This window comes from Mus caroli, chromosome 11 (genome assembly GCF_900094665.2).
Source record: "Mus caroli chromosome 11, CAROLI_EIJ_v1.1, whole genome shotgun sequence".
Classification (NCBI taxonomy): Eukaryota; Metazoa; Chordata; class Mammalia; order Rodentia; family Muridae; genus Mus; species Mus caroli.
Genome location: NC_034580.1, coordinates 117,526,203 through 117,548,276, shown reverse-complemented (window position 1 = coordinate 117,548,276; position 22,074 = coordinate 117,526,203). Strand labels below are relative to the sequence as shown.

The window sequence follows — 22,074 nt, the reverse complement described above, 5'->3', positions numbered from 1 at the left end:
TTTGTTTTGTTTTGTTTTTGAGATGGGGTTTTCTGTATAGCCCTGGCTGTTCTGATACTCACTTTGTAGACCGGGCTGGCCTCGAACTCAAAGAGATCCACCTGCTCCTGCCCTCTGAGTGCTGGGATTAAAGGTGTGCACCACCACGCCCGGCATCAACTAAGTGTTTTCAGATGTAGGTAGTGCTGGTGAGATGGCTCAGTGGATAAGAGCACCCGACTGCTCTTCCGAAGGTCCGGAGTTCAAATCCCAGCAACCACATGGTGGCTTACAACCATCCGTAACAAGATCTGACTCCCTCTTCTGGTGTGTCAGATGTAGGTAGTATTTCAGACAGTGTGACTCAGCACCACGCTGACATCGTGAGTGTGCCTTATGCTGTGGCCTTGACTCCTAGTTGTCACCCCTTGGTGTCTCAGGGAAAGACTTGTATGCAGATTCGCCTCAGGTTGTTTATTATGACAGAAACAAGAAGCCGGTTACCGTGTGCTGGCTGAGTACTGGCAAAGACCCCCGGCAGATGGTCAGAGAACGGTCACTTTTATGGGATGCTCCGGAGTAGGACACTTGGTTGTGACAGATGAACAGACTCTGTACAGACTGTGCTGTCCTTGAAAGTTCTCGTGGAATAAAGCAAAGCAAAGAGTCTGTCTTAGACAATACAGCTTTTATGTACCTGAATTACTTCATAGGTTGGGCTCCTGGCTTCTTAGAAACATGCACACCAGGGCCCATGGAAATGGTAGCCATTGGACTATGCAGCTGTTACAGTTTTGTTCATTTCCAGTTGCTGATTCCAGGTACATGGAGGTGGGAGAATGTATAGACCAGGAGATGAAGCCTCCCTCCCATGCTCAGGACAAGAGGAGAACTGACCCACAGCGTTGCCTTGGGAGGTCTGACATTTTCAAATCAGAGTCCTGCATAATGTCATATTTACTGAATTTCAATAGCACATTTGTCAGTAACTTACTGAGGACAGATGTGGCCAGCTGGATGAGGAAGTGTGTCTGTCACATACCATGTGTGAGTCCGTTTTAATGTGAGGTTATTTATCAAACAGCTTTGGTGTTAGCTGTGTAGAACGCACTCAGCTCTAGGAAGCAGCTGAGGAAGGTCAGGCTTTGGCCAAGTGCAGGTATCTGGCAGCTGCTCTGCTGTGCTTAACCTAAGTTCTGGCTCCACCTTCAGGCACTAGCCATTCCCCTAAGCTGGAAACAGAACAAGCTGTTCACACAGAGATTGTGTATAGCTGGCTCTGGAAGATCATGAGATACATGGGAGTGGAAGGCAGGACTGGGACCCAAGGCTTGTATCTCATTTCTATCTCTTATAGCTAGCTCTTGGGAGGGAACTACAACATTTCCTGTGAGACTGTCTATAGTTTAGGTGGGCTTACCTTGTTTTAAAGTAGAAGTTATAACAGTCAGACTGTGGTCTTAAAGTGGATCCCAGTAAGCAAATCTCCCTCCACTAAGACAAGGCCCTATCACTTCAAGCTTCCATTGCTTCCTTGCCATACTAACCTGGGAACCTTTGACACGTGGGCAGTAGGGAGATACTTTCATTTTAAGATAGAGTGCCCAGAAAATGTCAGAGGCAATTTGAGGGGCTGCTGCTAAGGATGAGGCTGATCACCAACAACCAGACTGAGAGGAGGCATGTACAGCTTTCAGCTCCAGCTGCCAGGGCTGGAAATTGAACCAATAAATCACACCTGCCTGGTGAAGCCTCTGTAAGTCCCTATAAACAGAGGAGCTCAGAATGTGTCTGATGGAGACATGTGAAAGTTCCAGGGTGTATCCCATGGGAATAGAAAGCCCTATACTGAGTCCCTTGGGCCTCACCGTATCTGCCTTATCTGGCTGTTCACCTGTATTCTTTACTGTATCCCTTCCAGTCAGCTGAACATAGTTTGTTTTTCCTTGAGTCCTGTGCACCTATCAGATTACTCAGAAACCCCCCATTGGTAGCAAAGTAATATGGCATCTGACTTGGGCATGTTCTTGAAGGGTATGAGACCATAGCCAGGGATCCATGCTAGTCCAGATAGTATGAGGATTGCACTGGATGGGAAGTCCTAGCAGAGGTCTTCAGAGACAGCAGAGCTAAAGACAGAGCCCCATCATCCCCTTCAGGGTTCTTAGGAGCAAACTGAGAGATGACGTAGGACCACAGTTGATGATGTAGCACACGAGTGTCACCTCCAGTCTAACGTGACTCAGGATTTACGTGCTCTTGCTATGTGGGAGTTTGGGGAATGTGCATGGTTTGAGAGGGAGGGAGGGTGATACAAAGGAGAGCTTCTGCCTTGGGAAATATTCACCGGCCCAGCACATTCTGCTTGGCCCATCGAATAGCAGTGGATGGTCAGTGATTTGCTGTGTCATCCAGTGGCATGTGATAGTTGTCTGTGTGGTACGCTGACATTCTCTGGCTTCCATTTGTCACAAGAGTGACATCCTCAAGGATGGAGCCACAGGTGTTAGAGCTAAGCCAACAAGACCTTTGCAGAGACTCAACCACTCGAGGAGGGGATCCAGGTGTCAGATAGATTCGATTTACTGTCTACAGCTCCATGGTCAGGGCTTGACAGCATTGATGATAAGGGGGAAACACACATACCAGAGTTTTGTGGGTTAAGAAGCCCTTTGGCGTTTGAGAAGCATTGGACACTGCTTTTCAGAACAGGCTCAGGAAGTAACTGGGTTTGTATACTTACCCTTCATCGTTCCATTCATAGGGGTTAGGCCTAAACAGGATGCTTCTCCCTAAGTTTCCACATCTCATCCAAAAACCAAACACAGGAAGACCTAGAACAAGGTGACTGTGTTCTCTGTGGCAAGCACATTTGCTATGGTCTTTAGCATTTTCATTTGTTAATGTTCCCCCAAGGCCTCTCTGCACCAGTCATTTTCAAGGGTACCTTCTTAGAGAGACTTCACTGGGTGCCTGTCTTATCATTTATTCTCAGTTCCTTGACTAATACACTTTTGTGTTGCCCAAGCAGGCCAGAAAAGGATGTTGGGTCCTAAGGAGCCGGAGTAGCAGGTGGCTGTGATCTGTTTGATGTGTTGATGTTGGGAACTGAACTCAGTTTTTAGAAAGGCAGGAAGCCCCTGACTCTCTCTCCAGGCCCTCGATGCTCTTTCTGTGGTGCTTCCGGCTCCTTTTCTCAGGCCGCCCCATCATTCCACAGTGATGAGTCCCTGTTCATAATCGTGGAGTTTCAGCCCCTGTGGTGATTTCATGCATTCCAGAAATGCCAGTGATAATGTTTCAAATCTACTTCTCCCTGTGAAAAGAAAGCTCCAGGTAATATTCCTTGGCACGCGCCCTGAGATGAGCGTACTCTGCTTTCATGGTTGATGCAGACAGCATCTTGCATTTAGTCTGTTAGCTCCTCTATTTTGCATTGCAAATGTCAGCTGACTCTGGCTAACCCGGCACATCACAGTGAGCCTGCCACAGAGGGTCAGTTTTGCTTCCATGAGAGGGAAAGGGATTACCTTCTCCGAGGTGCAGTGACACTTCCTGGCTTGTTAGCAAAGTTCTCCTTTACTCTCATTTACAAAGAAAGACTTTTTCATTCTCCAGTCTCAGCTGCTTTCTTCTCTTTCTGGTGGCCTCCAAAAACAAAGAGCTTGTTTATATTATTAGTTTTCATGCTCTGTAAGGGTTAGTATTTGCTTCTCTGTTCACTCTTTGGAGTGAATGTCTGTTACCACATCTTCCTTAGTCTGGTCAATAAGTGTATTAATTCTTTTTGTTCTCTCTTTGCACTTATTGTAGTTGCTGACTCTCAACAGCAGAAGTGGTAGAAGTCACACTTGAATATTCCTTAGGCTCTTGAGACCAATACGGAGCATTTTGGCTTTTTTGCATAGATTCCTGAACTGAAAAATTGGAGTCTTGTTTAATTCTATGTGTATTATTAGTCAGAGCCCAGAGAGGTTGAACAGTAAGGCTGGGGGTGGAGGGTGGTAAGGGTGGTGGTGGAGGAAGAGGAGAAGGAGGAGGAGGAGGAGGAGGAGGCAGTGGTGGCATCAGCAGCGGTGGCGTTCTCAGTCCACTAATAAAAATGCTAATCTCTCCCAGATCCACCTTCACAGATAGAAGCATCAGGCCATTTTTCTGGGCAGCCTTTAGGCCAGTCAACTCATAAAATGAATCATCACATGTCCACCCTTTGCCAACCTGGCATGCATACACATCTCCTTCAGCAGCACTTGCTTGGGTCCAGCCAGAGTTAGGTACAGTTGTGACACACCATGCAACCATGCTGCTTATAACTGAACATATGTGGTCTCTTCCCCAAAGAGTCATAGTCCTCAAGTGATGTTGAGTCTTCTGGTGTCCCAAAACTGTCATGAGGGGAATAAGAGAGGGAAAAAAACAAATGTGTTAAACAGCAACAGGTTAACGTGGAAATGCATTTTAAGTTTGATACCCTCATTTCTGTAATTGGTCACATGATCATAGCTATTCTAACTACTCCCGAAGTCCACTCAGTGGTGAACGCAGTTGCGGCTGTTCAGATCAGCAAATCCAGGACAGAAGAACAGACACAGGATCTTGCCAACATACTTAAATTCAAACCCAAGGAAAATTTACCACATTACTTAATAAATGCACACATAGTGAAAATAATAAAAAAGAAAGGAGGGCAGCATGGCCTTAAAAGTTCAAACTGAGGTCACTGTGAGCCGAAGGTAGTCGGAAGCAAGCAGAGGCGTGAAGTGTTGGCGGTGGGTACTTCTGTACTTCTTTCTGCCTCCATTTCATAATTCTTTTTTTTTTTTTTTTTTGGTTTTTTGAGACAGGGTTTCTCTGTGTAGCCCTGGCTGTCCTGGAACTCACTTTGTAGACCAGGCTGGCCTCAAACTCAGAAATCCACCTGCCTCTGACTCCCAAGTGCTGGGATCAAAGGCATGCACCACCACTGCCTGGCTCCATTTCATAATCCTTTATCATGATTCTTCACCTCAGTGGAGTTGGCTCTTTATCTGGAAGCTGACTCACACATTTATTCTGGAAAAGGTCTGAGCCATTCATCGTGTACCTAGATGGTGTTTTTGTAATTTCTTACTGGCTTTAACCGCAAAGCCTGGTACTACTGAGAGACTCTAAGAAATCTCTCGCACTCCACTCTTCCTGGTTCTCTTGTAGAGCAGCCATCCATTTTCGTCAGTATTCTGGGCATACAACACAATTCCTTTAATTATCTGCTTATCTTGAGCACAAGGAGTCCAAAGTGGCAGGTGACCCCTTAACTTAGAAGTATTTCCCGTGTCACCTACTCCCACACCCCTTTAAATACTTAAATCTTTGTTGATTATTCATCCACTGAAAATACCTTATGTTACTAGGGAATGAAACATTGCTGCAGATAAATTCACAAAACCATATATATTGTGGAGCATATATAAGGAGCTGCCTGTTGTCAACACAGCAAGGACCTGCCACAACGCTGCTTCCAGAAACTTCCTGCTCACAGGGAGGGACCTCAATCTGGGCTTTTAGGGCCACACTGTCCTCATTTTTCTTTATTGTTTTCACTCTGTGTGCATTTATTAAGTAATGTGGTAAATTTTCCTAGGGTTTGAGTTTAAGTATGTGACGGGATCCTGCGTCTGGTCTGTCCTGGATTTGCTGATCTGAGCAGCTGCGACTGCGTTCACTTTGAGAGCAGTAATGTATGTAATTTGTTTCTCCGTCTGATACTTACGATCTGGATGTTCCATGTCAGGAAAGTGCGGTTTGAATCTCACTTGCGTAGAGGACCTTTTTCTACACAGATGGTAAAACCCCGAAGTCTTAGGGAGTCTGCCTCCAGCTTTACTGGATGATGATGCCAGAACACCTCTGAGAACAACTCTAAAACTTCACACAGGCACATGAGGGTCCCCTTGTTCTTCATCCGAACCACACTTGGACAGCCAGAATTTCCTTTTTTCTCATCAATCACATAATTGCTTTCCCTTGATGACTATAAAGAGGGTCCTGGTTTATGGGTATCCGAGCTGACTGCTCAACTTGTTTGCTGTTGTGTTCTTAGACTCTGTGCCTGTTCTTACTGGGCTGGAGCCGCTTCCCGTGCAGCTAAAATGTGTTCTTCATACAGGATGATGTCATGATGCCGCAGAGAGTGAGGATGCAGTACGAAGCGGCCGTTCAGCACCCAACGAGTGTGAGTACACCTGTCTTGTGTTGTCACCTCCTTTAATGAAATGCCAGTTTGGGTGGTTTTGTTGTTGTTGTTGTTTGTATTTTTTGAGGCAGGGGTTCTCTGTGTAGCTTTAGCTGTCCTACAACATGATCTGTAGATCAGGCTGGGTTCACACTCACAGAAATCTGCCTGCCTCTGCCTCTGCCTCCGGAGTACTAGGATTAAAGATGTAGGCCATCACCACTGGCACCAGTAATTTTTTAAAAATAGAGATATTCTTTGAGATTAGAAAGAATCTTTTTACAGTCAACTAGTCAAATCAGGGGGAGATTTGTAACTGCCATGTTGTGAGTGAGCCCTTCAGAATGGCTCCCTTTGGAGAGGAACATGCTTCTGGTTAATGGCAACAAGAGTAGGGACTGGAAATACAACTTCACCTTGCCGCCTGAGGTGTTCTTTTGAGAGAACTTCACTAAGTGAGATTAGATCTCTTAACTTCACCAAATAATAGAATTTCTGGGTAAGTTACTATGAAGTAGAATTGGAGTTTATGAAGACGATTCTAACATAGATTTAAGCAGGGCACCAACAGATGAGTATTTAGGAAAAGATACTACACCCCAGGTATGGACATAGATCTCTTAAGAGAGTCACTCAAGGGTCTTATCAATAGCTATACATAGGACTTTGATGGCTTCTAAAGTTACACTGTTTCTTTCCCTTCTTTGTTTCTTTTTGTAAATGAGATTGGAGAATACTTTCTGCGGCATATTGGACGGGATTAAAGGCCGATAAGGAAAACCATGGTCAGAAAGCTGAAGCTTGCTGTACTCTACTAGGTTACAGGGCATTAGGACATGTTCTTACTGTAAGCAAAGTTTACACTCATGAGAGATTTTCAAAACACTTGATGTTTTACAGCTGGAAAAGGAGCAGGCCAAATGCAGCCCATTTGTACATGCTTAGGCCGTAAGCATGCTAACACTCTCATTTGAAATAGCTCGGTAAAAAAGCAAATTGTCCCTATGTAGTCAACCTTTACAGCTGACTTTTATCAATTATCCTGGAATTCTCGACTCTCGGTTGGAGAACTACTTCAAGCAAACTCCTTCCTAGGTGAAGGGCTCCTTTCTCTTTCTGTGTCCCCTGCCTTTCTGTCCTGTTACAGTCATCATTTTGGAAAGCATCTGTCACTTTGAAACAGATAGAAAGGGGTGTCTCTCTCCCTCTCCCTCTCCCTCTCCGTCTCCCTCTCCCCCTCCCCCTCCCCTCCCACTTGCTTTATGATGCTGGGATACCCTTTTCCCGGGTAGCGATTCATCCAGGACAGGTTGCTACTTCTTACCAGGGCGATTGACTCCATGTGAGATCAAGTTGGACTACTCTGGTTCTGATGAGCAAATTATTCAAAGGAAAAAACGCTCATCATAAAACCCCCTCCCTGAAGGATGCTTTTAGGCATTCAGTTAGTCCTCCTGTGATCAGGACAGATGGTTATCCTCTAACAGGCGCTGTTCTGTGGACCCCAAGTATAGCTCACATACTCGTCTTTTTTTTTTTTTTTTTTTTTTTAAACGTTACTATAGTTTTTTTTTTTTTTTTTTTTTTTTTTTTTTTTTTTTTTTTTTTTTACAAAATTGGCACCTTTTTCTTATTTCTCTCCTTCTCTTCCCTTTGATTCTGAGGACGACTCCCTGGCACTGGTGTGTATAGACACAGCCCTCAGGTCCGCCTCTCCTGGAATGGGGTGTTCCCTATCCTATTATCCTGACTATTTCAAGTCAGAGGTTGAAGGCTTATGTACTGAGCTGGAATTGCTGATGTATAAACATGCACGGCACAGGTGCCGTGGAGTATACCTGTAAGACAAGAGGAAATGCCTGACTGCCCTTGAAAGGTTTCTAGGCATGGGATAGTCCCTCTCCATCCCTGTGGCAGCTCTGTGACTCTCAGGGCTCGGGGTTGTTGTAGTAGGGAATGTGCCCAGATCAGTCCCTACCACTCAGACTGCCTGTCCCTCCCTGTCTTTCCAAACCCATCCTACCCAATCTACCCTTGATGCTGCTTTAGCCTTTAGCCACTTCTCTTTGCGTGTAGGGTAGATGCTCAACTTTCACACAGGAGATCTCAGAACCACTTCTAGTATAGAGTTTTAGGGCAGGGACACAAGCCACTCTGACCATGCAGGCAGTTGTGAGAGAAGAGATGGAAATACAGACAGAATATACATTGTCCTCCCAGGAGCAGAGGGGATCCATGAATACCATCACTGTGATTACAAAAGGTTCCGGGGGACCCAGGGTCCCAGAGTGTCTGCCAGACTTCTGTGAGGTATGTTTTGGAAAATGAAGATCTGTAAATAGAACCAGGGAACCACAAATTTGTGTAAATATATGTTTTTAGTAACTACAGACTCTAGAAATTTTTTTTTTTAAGTTCAAAAGCATAGACTATTCCATTTCATCCCCCTTTCTAATTGGGAAAGATGTCAGAAGGCCAACAGCATCTGACAACATGTGCTGTCATGGAGCTTATGGGAACTCCATCTGTACCACATAAAAGTGTCCCCAGGATTGGAATCACTGGATCTCACCCAGCAGTTCAGGGTTTTCTGCCTCAGCCTCCAGAGATGTTGGCAGGTCTCCTCATCGTATAGGGAAACAGACTGTTTTCTGGTGTGGTTTCTTTGTCAGGAGTAAGTTCCCCCAGGTAGATTTTTGTGCTGTGTATAAAGGGAATAAACCCTGGGGTTTCCAGAGCCCCCTCCCAGGGGCTGACAGTGAGGTAATGTTGTTTATAAAGTTGGACAACAAAAGACAAGCACAGCGTGAGAAGTACCCTGTTCTGAATTGAGCCAGCTTGGTGCCTCTGACTCTGTGGGGCATGGTCCCCTGTTGCTCTGCCTGTCCCAACAGTCATGCCCTTCTGAAATCAAGGCAGAGCTGGCCCCTGCCCTGGCTGAAAACAGGTATCTGAAGCTGGTATCCATGTTTTCATGTAAGATGCTGTGTGTTTACTCAAAAATGAGAGTTCCCAGTTTATTTTAATATTATATACACTGGAAACTTGTAAAGAGTTTTGTTAACAAGTATTGACATTTAAGAGTCATATTCTGTTCAGATATTTTAATTTCCACCCCAAACTGAAACTAAATAGATTGGCTACATTAACAAACTTAATTTTGCAGAGGTTGTGTGTGTGTGTGTGTGTGTGTGTGTGTGTGTGTGTGAGAGAGAGAGAGAGAGAGAGAGAGAAAAGAGAGAGATTCATTGAAATGAACTCTGATGTTTAGAGATGTTCAGAAATTTAAAACATAAAACCGTCAGTTTTTCTAACAGTGAAATCAACCTTGATTTGCATTTTTATACTGCTTAAGGTTCTAGATTATGACTTTTCTTGCTCAGCCTCATTGGGATCTTAGATACCCTGTCTAGTCTTTGGTAGAGAACCTCGTGCTGTATTTTCCTCCCACCTTGGAGTTGGGTGGAGTATCCCCGTCCTTTCTGTTTCTCTTCCTGACTCAGCATGTCAGGACCAATTGGCTCTGTAACACAAAATTAGCCTGAGAAGAAGCAGTTACTATGATTCTGGGGTTAAAATCATGGCTTACAACATCCCAATCTGTAGTTGCTGGTTGGTGGCTATGTTGATTATTATGTTTAGTTTGTTCAGAAGGAATGAAATGAATGTTGGCAGTATGTTTTTACCCTGTTGTTACTTCTAAGCCATTTACAAGAAAACCACTTGGGAAGGGAAGACCTCTGATGGCAACTGCTCTAATGCATTCCATTGAATCACTGCAGAATTGTTGGATTTTTAAGCTTTGGGCATTATTAGCAGCTCTAAATGTGATTTTATTTTTTATTCCTGTCATCTGTCTCCTCAACCTTTGCAGCCTGAATCAGTTCTGGAACTGAGAAGTTACTGTAGGAAACCTCATGTTGGTTCTACAAGATCCTTCAATGTCCACAGGGGTCTTCCCACTAGATTCATGAGCAGAGCTATAGGAGAAAGAGTGGTCATTAGCGCAGCTTCAAGGATACCAAAGGTAAAGGCAGGAAAATAATATCCCATGTATGTGGCCTGTTACAAACAAACATGGTGGTGAGTGGCTTCCGTACACATAAACACTAGATCTCCAATAGTTCTTTTCAGAATCCTTGTACATAGAATTGTGGGTGTCTGCAGTCAGTGTCAGCTTTACTCCTAGATATAGCAGTCGAACCACTTAGCCCATCTAGCAAAGCAGGAGCTTCATTTCTGGGTAAAGTCTCACCTACTCTTGTCACACAGTATGAGTACGGTGAGAGCCCCTAAGTAGAATTTCACTGACTTTTGTCTACCAGTGATGCAAGAATTTCAACCCAACTGCCATTTCACAGATTCTTGTTCCTTGTGTGAAGCCTAAACCCAAGTATACCATCACCAAGTGTGTTAGTCAGTTTTCCATCGCGGTGACCATGGCCTCGGCCACTTAAGGCAGAAAGAGCAAATGTTGGCTTATGTTTCTAGAGGGAACATGATATGGAAGCATAGCAGTGAGTAACAGCCATAGATCTCATGTGTGCCTGGCATCCTGCTCTCTCTTGCCCTTGATGCCAGGAATTTTTGCCTAAATCAGCCCCCAATCCATGGATTTCATACATACTTACAAAGTCTTAAAATATATTTGTTGTTTTCCACAGATCATAGGATGCCAAGTGAGGAGAGATCCCCCAGACTCTACAGAGCGATACACACGTTGGATCAACCAGTTGACGTCTGATCAGCTGCTGACACAGGTAACAATCAACGAGTTTGTGGCCTTTTATAGACTCACTCAACTGCTTCTGGTTAGAGCCCTCTGGGACAGTGTCCAACTTCTTGGCACATTCTGTCAGAGTGGGGACTTTGTATCTTCACTCATCTATATGCTCTTGAATAGACAATGTCTAGTTGGGGCATACCCATGTGGTTTTGAGCTTTGATGGGTCAGGTCAGTATTGGACATTATCTCAGGTATTGTGCTCAGAATCCAGCCCTGGCTGCCTGGAACTTGCCACATAGGCCAGGCAGTCCTCAAACTCAGAGATCACGTGTCTCTGCCTTCTGAGTTCTGAGCCTGAAGATGTATACTACCACTCCCACCATAGGAACTATAAAATAGAGGGTTCTGTGCCCGTCAGTGTTGACTAAGTGTGAATGTATATTTGAACCTTTTCTCAGGATTCAAATATTCATAAAACATTTACCAGAAATGTATTGAAGGACACCTCATAAAATTGGAAACCTAGTTAGGATGAAGGAGGATATAAGATTCAGGTGACAGGGCTTTAGTTCTAGCAGACCTTCAAAGAAGACCTAATTCCAATACTCCTCAAACTATTTCACAGAATAGAAACCGAAGGTACTCTACCTAATTTGTACTATGAAGCCACAATTACTCTGATACCTAAACCATACAAAGACCCAACAAAGAAAGAGAACTTTAGACCAATTTCCCTTATGAATATCGATTTAAAAAATACTCAATAAAATTCTCACAAACTGAATCCAAGAACACATCAAAATGATCATCCATCATGATCAAGTAGGCTTCATCTCAGGGATGCAGGAATGGTTCAATATACGGAAATCCATCAATGTAATCCACTATATAAGCAAACTCAAAGACCTTAGCACTAACATCAGCTAAGCAGCCCATTCTCAGAAGCCTTGCCCATTGAGGCCTTAGGAAGCAGCTGGGCACAGGGAAAAAATTCCTGAACAGAACACCAATGGCTTGTGCTGTAATATCAAGAATTGACAAATGGGACCTCATAAAATTGCAAAGCTTCTGTAAGGCAAAGAACACTGTCAATAAGACAAAAAGTCAACCAACAGATTGGGAAAAGATCTTTACCAACCATAAGAACTCAAGAAGTTAGACTTCAGAAAACCAAATAACTGTATTAAAAAATGGGGTACAAGCTTAGTGGTGTTGGCGCATGCCTTTAATTAAAGCACCTGGGAGGCAGAGGCAGGTGGATTTCTGAGTTCGAGGCAAGCCTGGTCTACAAAGTGAGTTCCAGGACAGCCAGGGCTACACAGAGAAACCCTGTCTCAAAAAACCAAAAACCAAAAACAAAACAAAAACAAAATAAGAAAACGGGGTACAGAGCCAAACAAAGATTTCTCAACTGAGGAAAACCGAATGGCTGTGAAGCACCTGAAAAAATGTTCAACATCCTTAATCATCAGGGAAACGCAAATCAAAACAATCTTGAGATTCCACTTCACACCAGTCAGAATGGCTAAGATCAAAAACTCAGGTGACAACAGATGCTGGCAAGGATGTGAAGAAAGAGGAACACTCCTCCATTGCTGGTGGGATTGCAAGCTTGTACAACCATTCTGGAAATCAGTTTGGTGGTCCCTCAAAAAATTGGACATTGTACTACCAGAAGATCCAGCAATACCACTCCTGCACATATACCCAGAAAATGTTCCAACTTGTAATAAGGACACATGCTCCACTATGTTCATAGCAGCCTTATTTATAATAGCCAGAAGCTGGGAAGAACCCAGATGTCCCTCAACAGAGGAATGGATATAGAAAATGTGGTACATTTACACAATGGAGTACTACTCAGCTATTAAAAACAATGAATTTAAGAAATTCTTAGCCAAATGGATGGACCTGGAGGACATCATCCTGAGTGAGGTAACCCACTCACAAAAGAACACACATGATATGCACTCACTGATAAGTGGAGATTAGCCCAGAAGCTCAGAATACCCAAGATACAATTTGCAAAACATATGAAACTCAAGAAGAAGGAAGACCACAGTGTGGATACTTCAATCCTTCTTAGAAGGAGGAACAAAATACCCATGGAAGGAGTTACAGAGACAAAGTTCAGAGCAGAGACTGAAGGAATGACCATCCAGAGACTGCCCTACCTAGGGATCCATCCCATAAACAACCATTAAACCCAGACACTATTGTGGATGCCAACAAGAGCTTGCTGACAGGAGTCTGCTAAAGCTGTCTTCTGGAAGGATCTGCCAGTGTCTGACAAATACAGAAGTGGATGCTCATAGTCATCCATTAGACGGAGCACAGGGTCCCCAATGAAGGAGCTAGCGAAGGTACCCAGGGAGCTGAAGGGGTTTGCAGTCCCATAGGGGGAACAACAATATGGACTAAGTAGTAGCTCCGTGGGACTAAACCACCAATCAAAGAAAACACATGGTGTGGGACTCATGACTCTAGCTGCATATGTAGCAGAGAATGGCCTAGTCGGTCATCAATGGGAGGAGAGGCCCTAGGTCCTGTGAAGGTTCTATTCCCCAGATAGGGGAAGACCAGGGCCAGGAATGGGAGTGAGTGGGTTGGGGAGCAGGGGGAGTGGGGAAGGGGATAGGGGATTTTTGGAGGGGAAACTAGGAAAGGGTTAACATTTGAAATGTAAATAAAGAAGATGTCTAATGAAACATTAAAAAAAAAGAAAAGAAAAGACTCAGGTGACAGGTCTACATCCTGAAGAGCTATAAAGGAGACCCCAAGAGACAGAAGGAACTCAGTCCCCCATACCAGAATTCTGGGAAAGACAACACAGTTGTGTTTGTGAGGATAAGGTGAATGTTTAGGGCCATTAAGCCCATGCCTCCTTTTATAAATTAAGGCTGTGTAGTGATTTGGGGGCCGATCTGTCTTGAGAGGTTTGCCCAGCTGCTTCCTAAGGCCTCAGTGGGCCAGGCTACTGAGAATGGGCTGCTTAGCTGATGTTGGTGCTAAGGTGAACTGAGGAGGTCTGTCATGGCCCTTACCTGTCCCACAGTGCCTGCCCCTCTTATAAACTGTTAATTACTGGGATAAATATAGTTAGTGTGTTAGGAGGTGCTAGAGGGACAACTGGGCAGACCATTACAGACCCTTCTGTTTATTTCTCCTGTTTACAGAGCATGCCTGCTCTAAACTTTTATTTTCTAGAGTTGGGAAATGTTGAACATACAGATGTACAGAGAACAAGGTGATATCTTGAATGGTCCCAGGCTTCCTCAGCACACTGCGTGTTTCTGAGACACCATGCTCAGGCCTTACACACCATTACTTTATATATCACTGGAGGAAGGTCTACTATGTATAAAGTCATTGTGATGATGCTATGCGTACCCTTCTCTCTCTGGGGTTCTAACACTCCTGCTACAATTCCTGTTCCTCATATTTTTGTCTTTGCTGGTAGGACCCGAGTCTTCAGTTCTAATAGAGAATATGTTGCTGAATGCCCACGTGACTGAGCTGTCAGTGAATCACGGTTGATATTGGCTTGAGGTTAGCTTTTCCACCCCGGGAATCACTTCTGTGTTTCAACAGCCTTTCTGGAACATTGGTGCCCTTAGTCAGCAGCATCCTACCTCCTTCCAGACCTTGTGCGGTAGTTGCAGCCCTCTCCTAGTGGGGGAAGAGTCTGTTCTGATGTCTGACCCTTCCCACCGTGTACATTCTGCATCTGCTTCAACTGTGCATCGTATGAAGCTTAACGTGGACTTCTCTTGCCATTGTGTTGAGCTATCCTAGCTCACTGCCAGGCTCCAGTCTAAGTCTAAAAGGGAAGATGAAAATGCCACAACATTAAACCTGGCCCTAGACATAGACAGTGGGCCTGACCGCCCACACATGCACTCAGCTGTGATAGCAGTCTGGGGATATCCCTTCTGTGAGGCCAGGGATCGAGGATGACATCCCTGTCGTAAAGCCAGGATGCAGGGATCTCTATACTCTGAAGTCAAGGGTCAGAGACAACTTAAGGAACTTAGGGCTCAGTTTTATTGTTTGTAAATTTTGAGAGCTACTAGGCTTAGCTGTTTTCATGGCTGACCACTCTGTAATCTGTTCATTTGAAGACCTTTAACAAAATTAAATAAAGGAAAAATATTACCACTGACGTAGAAGGCATTGTATGTGGTCCCCATATTGTAGGTTGTGGTGACCCAGGGACCCTATTGTCTGTAGACATGAGAGGCCACTGGGGCCTCTTGCTGACCGCCCCCCCCCCCAGCACTGAGCTTCCCACCATGGTGATAATGGACTAAACCCTGAACCGTAAGCCAGTTCATTGAAGACAATTAAATGTTTTCTTTATAAGGGTTGCCATAAAACTCTAAGACAGGTTGTCTGTGTTTCTGCCCTTGCAGTAATATGTGGTCTGAAGTGGTTCTCTATGATGAGGTATTTATGTTCTGCTTTCCCACCTGCCTCAGGGACAGACATAGAATCCCTAGCATTTGCAGAGTGGCTGGATGCAGTAGCATGGCCCTCAGGAATCTGTACATTTACAGGTGGACACTAGAGCTGTCTGTTCACATAGCCTGAGACCATTGTCCTAGAGGGAGATGCCAGGGACCAACTATTCAGCTTGTAGCCGAAGCTAGTGATGGTAACTGACCCATCGAGCCTATGAGTAATGGGGTTGCCTAGCTTAACCCCTTCCCCCCACCACGCCTGATCCAGCGGCACCTGTCCACCACAGGTAAGCCAGACCCTCTCATTTCTCGTTCGAATGGTCCGAACCTTTTTATCCTTCACTAGTTTCATAACTAGTCTTAAACGACTTTTTTTGTAAGCCAGGAAGTATGTTAGTCTGCTCTTGTTCACATAAGATGAATGGACGGGAATAAGTTTAAATGTTGAACCAAGCCATCATCTGTGGAATCTTCATGAGCTGGAGAAAGCCAGTTCTTTGGGAATCTTTTCCTATGCTCACAATGACCATGATAGTGCAGTGACCCTGTCCTTGGAACTGAGCACATTGGCATGATGTTCGTGTGTATAATGACATCACAAGACACAAGGCACCCACAGAGGGCCAAAACACGGCAGGCTGGCAAGGTTTGCCACCATAACTTCAGAGAGTGGTTTCTCTGCATGAGTGTGGTGAGAAGAGCCTCCCAGAACCAGGTACTTCCAGATGACTTGTGTTCACAGGTCCCATGCCACTGTCAGTTTGTCTAACATTTAAAACTGTTTGTGGGTGAGCTGCCAGCATCTTTGCTGTCTTCTTTTGCTCAGTGTGACTTGGTGACTGAGTCTGAGCTCTAGTTGGAGTAAATAGGGACCCACATGTCCGAGTGAGCAGCTCTCTGGCACCACAAACTCTCCTGGATCCTGTCGGTCAGACTGAGAGTTTAAGACCTGACTGAAACCTAAGTGCGTAGTTTTCAGTTCATCTGATAGTGAGATCTGGATTCTCAATACACAAGGGTAGTGATGGTGTCTATCGGGTCATCCATGTCTCAGCAGCTGGCAGAACTGAGCCTTGGGGCTCAGGCAGACTCCATGACATATCTGGGCCACATGCTTATCCAAGTCTGTCTCCTTGCTCCTGCCAGTGTGAGTGTACAGACATGAGTTCTCAGGTGCACACCACGAGATGGACTTGCCAGCTCACACTGTAATCCTATTTTTAGTCTTTTTGAGGAACTGTTGAACTGTTTTTCTGCTACCAGCAGCGGGGTCGGGGGGAAGTTCTTTGATTTCTCCACAGCTTTTATCATCATTGATTTGGGGGGCTTTGATAGCACTCTCCTGCTAGGGATAAGGCAACTCTCTCTCTCACAGGGGTTTAACTCGCATTTCTCTAGTGCCAAGCTAAGCTGAGCAGCTGTTGATGTGTTGAGCTCACTGTGTCTTCTGTAGATAAATGCCTGACCACATCTTTTGCCCTTTTTAAGTGGAGCTGTTAGGGTTTTGCTGTGGATTGGTAGGAACTTTGTCAACATCTGGACCGGCCTCCTACACTGAGGGTTGTCTTTTCAGACTGACTGTAGTCTTTGATGCAGACAACTCTTAACTTGGAGAGTGTGCTTCTGTGTGTAGTGCAAGGGTGTGTGTGTCTGTGTGTCTTCACGCACACACAAATGTGTTACAAACTTTCTGATCACTGCATCTCAAAGGTCTGCCTATGCTAGGGAATGTGGAAGTCCCGTCCTGGTTATTGTGATCCCTTGTGGTCAGCAGAGCTGGTCCAAGTGTTTCAGGACCCTGAGAAAGGCACCACAATTCTGTTGTGTCCTGCAGGGTGGCTTTCTTCTCTTTCTTTCCCTGTGAGGAAGGAGCCTTATGAGATCCTCAGGTACCCAGGCCAGGTATCCCGTTGCCTTCCTTGGGGGCTGGGGAATGTGGACAGCCTCTGCACTGAGGATTTGAGCAAGGCTGGCCTGTGTCCACTATTCTCCCCCTGTCCCCAAAGTAGCAAAGGTAGAAAAAGAGGTTATAAAGTGACCAGGTGCCCCACACCCACCTCTTGCTCACCAGCAGGGATAACTTGCTTTATAGCATCCCCAAAGCTTCCAAAGGTTGGGTTTCTGGTAGGGCAACTCTGAGCTTCTCATAGTGAGTCATAGGCCTAATAACATCTGTCTCTTGAGGGAAAATATGGTCCTGAGTCAGTTGGTCAGGGACTCTGGTCCTCTCAAGCTTTCTGGTTAAGATAGGCTTGCTGTAGTAGTAAGAAGGAATGATCAGACAGGGCTGTTTTATATCCCATTAGGGTCTGAGGTAAAGGGAGATATATGTGCTTGGAGTGAATCACCTGCTGCCCTTTTGGGGACCCAGCTTACTGCCACTGCCATTTTACACCATGACAGGTGAAATCATCGGATTAATCTCAGAATAAATAAACGGCAGTTTTACAGGATGATAAAACCAATAATGAGCAAGTTTCTAAGGCATTTAAAGCCTTGTAAGTGCTGTCTTGTCAGAAACCAAACCTTAAATCCTCCGAGCAGAAACAAGTTCTCGGGTTAGCACTTACCTGAAGGGACAGAGTCCCTGGAGCTGCCGCCCACACAGCCAGGATGAATAAATCTCCAGGGCTCGGTGGATTGCTCTGACTTGGTGCATCCTGTATTGCCAAGTCCACCACCCTTCAGCTGTTCAGTGCACGTGTTCACATGTGGGCTGTACCTGACGTGTGTGTCTGTGTGTCTGTGTGTGTGTTTGAAGTATGTGTGGTGTTTGCTTACGTTTTTGTGTGGTCAGGAATGTGAGAGCATAATTTTACAGGCTGATGTACTACTGCAGTCAACTTCATCCAGCCTGGACCAAGTTCAGCATCCCTTCAAGATAAGAGCCACAAAGAGGCTAGGAGCAGAAGGAACACATCTCAAAGTAGTAAAGGCTGTGCGTCATAGATACTGAGTGGGGAAAACTGAAAAAATGTGTAAAATTGATGGTGTAGCAAGGGTATCCAAGGTATTCATTTTTAAGTAAAGTGCATGAAAGTCTAATGAGCAGTAAAGCAAGAGAAAGGAAAGGGATGTAAGTAAGTAATGAAAAAGTCAGGTTGGTTATTTCTGCTTGCACCCAATATTATCCCATTCTTAAAAGACACCCCGAAACACTTAGGACTCCAAAACATGGTAAATGTGATGGGTTGTATGTGCTCAGGGAGTGGCACTATTAGGAGGTGTGGCCTTATTGGAGTAGGTGTGTCACTGTGGGTGTGGGCTTTCAGACCCTCATTCTAGCTGCCTGGAAGCCAGTATTCTGCTAGCAGCCTTCAGAAGGAGATGCAGACAGTAAGTCACTGTGTTAAGAAGTAGGCGCAGGAGCTGGAGAGTTGGCACAGGGGTCAAGCACACTTGTTCTTGCGGAGGACCTGGGTTTAATTCCTGCACCCATATGATGACTCACAACCACCTGTAACTCCAGTTCCTGTCCATCTGATGCCCTCTTCCAACCCCAGTGGATAGGAGGCAGGAACATGGTGCACGTACATAGGCAAAATATTCACACACATAAAATAATTTTAAAAAATTAGAGCAGGTGTGGTAGTGCACACCTTTAGTGCCAGCACCTTGGTGGCAGAGGCAAGTGGATCTCTGTGAATTCGAGATGAGCCTGGTCTACATAGTGAGGACAGCCAAAGCTACATAATGAGACCCTGTCTCCAAAAAAACTGCTTGTGGACGTTGTACATCGTGGTGCGGAGCCTAGTGCGCACCACGATGTACAACGTCCACAAGCAAAATTCCAGGACAGTTAAGGCTCCCCAAAAAACCCCGCCCCGAAGAGCAAAAAAAAAAAAAAAAAAAAAAAAAAGGCAAAAAGTAGAGGTTGGAAGTGGAGGGAGGAAGCAAAATAAAGAGACAGGGGCTGTTGTCTGTAAAGGACAGTTACAGATTGAATCTAGAAATCTGAAGATGGATGCTTTGGGGGTTCTATTGTCTATGGCTCAGTTTTGGAGCATATAGATCTATCTTGTTTAAGCATCTCCACATGTGGCATTTCAATGTGGGTGGAGGGTACCAGAACTACCAGGTACTTAAGCCCTTGATCAGAACCTGGAAGAAATACCTTTCTCTTCCAACATGACTCTTAGGGACTAGAGATGGCCAAGTAGGACCTGATTCTGAAGGCACTGAGGGAAGAAGGCTTTTATAGCAATGATGCTGGCATGACAAACTTAATTCTCTTCCATTTTGGCGGAGGAGGAATGGATGGAAAGAAATCGACATCTTTGTCTCAAACAAAAAAAGACAATTTACCTCCCTTTTTTTTTTTTTTGACATTCATTTCTTTGGAACAAAGCCGGAGGTTGTCGCTCCAGCAAGGACTGAAGCAGCTGTCAGAGAGGTGGGAACTTGACTATCGAGGAGGATCTCTGTATTATGGGATGTGGCGTGGGGGTTTGAATAAAATGCCCTCCATACATCAAGAAGGAGTGGCCCTTTTGAGAGTTGATGCCTTTATGGAGTAGGTGTGGCTTTGTTAGAGGAAGCAGGTCACTAGTGGGTGGGCTTTGAGGTATCAGAAGATCAAAGCCAGGCCTAGTGGCTCACACTGACATCCTGCTGCCTGCTGATCTGGATGTAGAAGGCTTAGCACCATGGCTGCCTGCACACTGCCATGATTCCTGCCAGGATGATAATGGACTTTAAACCTTTGAAAGTGTAAGCCAGCCCCACTTTTTTCTTTATAAGAAGTGCCATGGTCCTGGTGTCTCTTCACAGCAATAGAAACCCTAACTAGGACAGGTGGTCACCGCTGATCTCAAGCCTGCTTAGCCACCATAGCCTGGAACCTAGCCACCTTCACTACTCAAGTGGACACCACCACTACAGAGAGTTGTTTGAGGGTTGTGACGGTAAGGTGGTCACTATGCCAGAAGATATCCCTAGACCCTTGCTGCTGTGCTGGGAAGGTAGCAGAAAAGCGGACTATTAGCAGGGCAGACTCCTGCCGTAGGCGGTGCCGGTATATCTTCCTTGCAAGGACTGTGGCCTTTTCCTCCATCCAGGGAAGTCGTCCTAGAGATACCCCAGCCCTCTCACTACGGTCTCCTTTGAGCTGAATTTCACTTATTTATTTTGAGGTAGAGCACCATGTAGCCCAGGTTGGCCTTAAACCCCTGACCTTCTATCAGTAGCCTTCTCAGTGTTGAGATCACAACGGTGTGGTTTTAAAACTGTTTAAACGTTGATTTGATTGATGGATGGACTGATAGCTTCTGTGTGTGAGCGTGCTCCTGCCGTTATCCACATGTGGAGGTCACAGAACAGCTTGGGAGAGACTGTTTTCTCCTACCGTGTCGGTTTCCAGAGACTGGAATCAAGTCCTCAGGCTTGGTGGCAAAGACCTTTCTCCATTGAGCACAGTTTTTGAATTTTTCTTTTTATTATTATTTTTATTCATCTATTCATATGTGTGTGTACATGGCATGCCACTGCACCTCACAAGTGCTTAGGCGTGTGTTACCACATCCAGCAAGATCAGGCTGTTCTTTCCTGCTAGTCTTTTGTCCTGGGATCAGCTGAGGCTGGGCCCAGACCACAGAGAGTCAAGGCAAATCATAAACACGTGATGTCATATCAGTGTGATGGGTGCAGTGACATAAACAGGTGATGTCATGTCAGTGTGATGGGTACATTGACAGAAAGCCCTGTCAGTGTGATGGGTAGTGACATCATAAACACTGATGTCATGTCAGTGTGATGGGTGCAGTGACGTCATAAACACGTGATGTCATGTCAGTGTGATGGGTACGGGGACGGAAGCCCTAGGGAGGGTGTCCCAGGGAACCATGAACATCTGGCCAGGGGGTTGGCTGCTGAGGAGCAGCACAGGGGAAAGCACAGTTGTGTCCCAAGTGCACAGCAAACCCAAAAGTGGGGAGCAGCGGCAGCTCCGAGCTCACCTGAGTGCCATGCTCACCACACCTGTGAGTGACATCTCAGCTGATCCTTCTGACAGCCCAAGGCTCTCCTTGGCAGGGCACTGGCATTTGCCAAATGCACCAGCATCTGTTTAGGTTCTTGTCCTCAATCTGTTCCTGGTACAATTATCCCAGGGTAAATGCCACCTGCTTGTACGGTATGGTTCTCTTCTGTGACAGCTAAACTCAGTTCACTAGCATTTTGTTGGCTCTGTTCATAAGGAACGCTGCTTTCTTATGATTTCCCCCCCTCCCCTGCCCCCTGGCTCTGATAGCCAGTGATTTAGAAAGGCTCAACTGTTTTGAAAGAGTTTGTGAGAGTTTTGAAAGAGTTTGTCGGATCTTTAAGCATTTGTTAGTGTACACGGGAGAACCACGTGGCCTGGGCTTCTCTGTGGGAAGACTCAAGTTTCAAGCTCATTAGAAATGGCTCAGGTTTTCTGACTTAAGTCAGTTCTGATACTCTGCTTCCTTATCTAGTCATTGCTGCTTCCTTTCATGCTACTTCAAGTTTCTCTGTTTGCAGTTAAAAGCAGTGTGTGTTCTGTTGGTTCCCATATACAGCTTCACCGTCTTACATAAACAGAGGGATTCCCTACTGTGCTTAGCAATGCAGAGTGGTGACCTGTGTACTGGCTATTTTTGTGTCAACTTGACACAGCTGGAGTTATCACAGAGAAAGGAGCTTCAGTTGAGGAAATGCCTCCATGAGATCCAACTGTAAGG

General features: G+C 45.3%; 1 protein-coding gene across 2 annotated transcripts in view; it reads left to right on the top strand.

Moving 5' to 3' along the window:
- The window catches only part of B3gntl1 (UDP-GlcNAc:betaGal beta-1,3-N-acetylglucosaminyltransferase like 1), a 59,940-nt gene that overhangs the window by 21,749 nt on the left and 16,117 nt on the right, over positions 1-22,074 (top strand). For both annotated transcript variants that reach the window (XM_021178458.2, XM_029483329.1), the window contains exons 5-6: positions 6,125-6,190; positions 10,855-10,950. In XM_021178458.2, the coding sequence (XP_021034117.1) occupies positions 6,125-6,190; positions 10,855-10,950 (162 nt within the window). The remainder of the gene's footprint in view (positions 1-6,124; positions 6,191-10,854; positions 10,951-22,074) is intronic.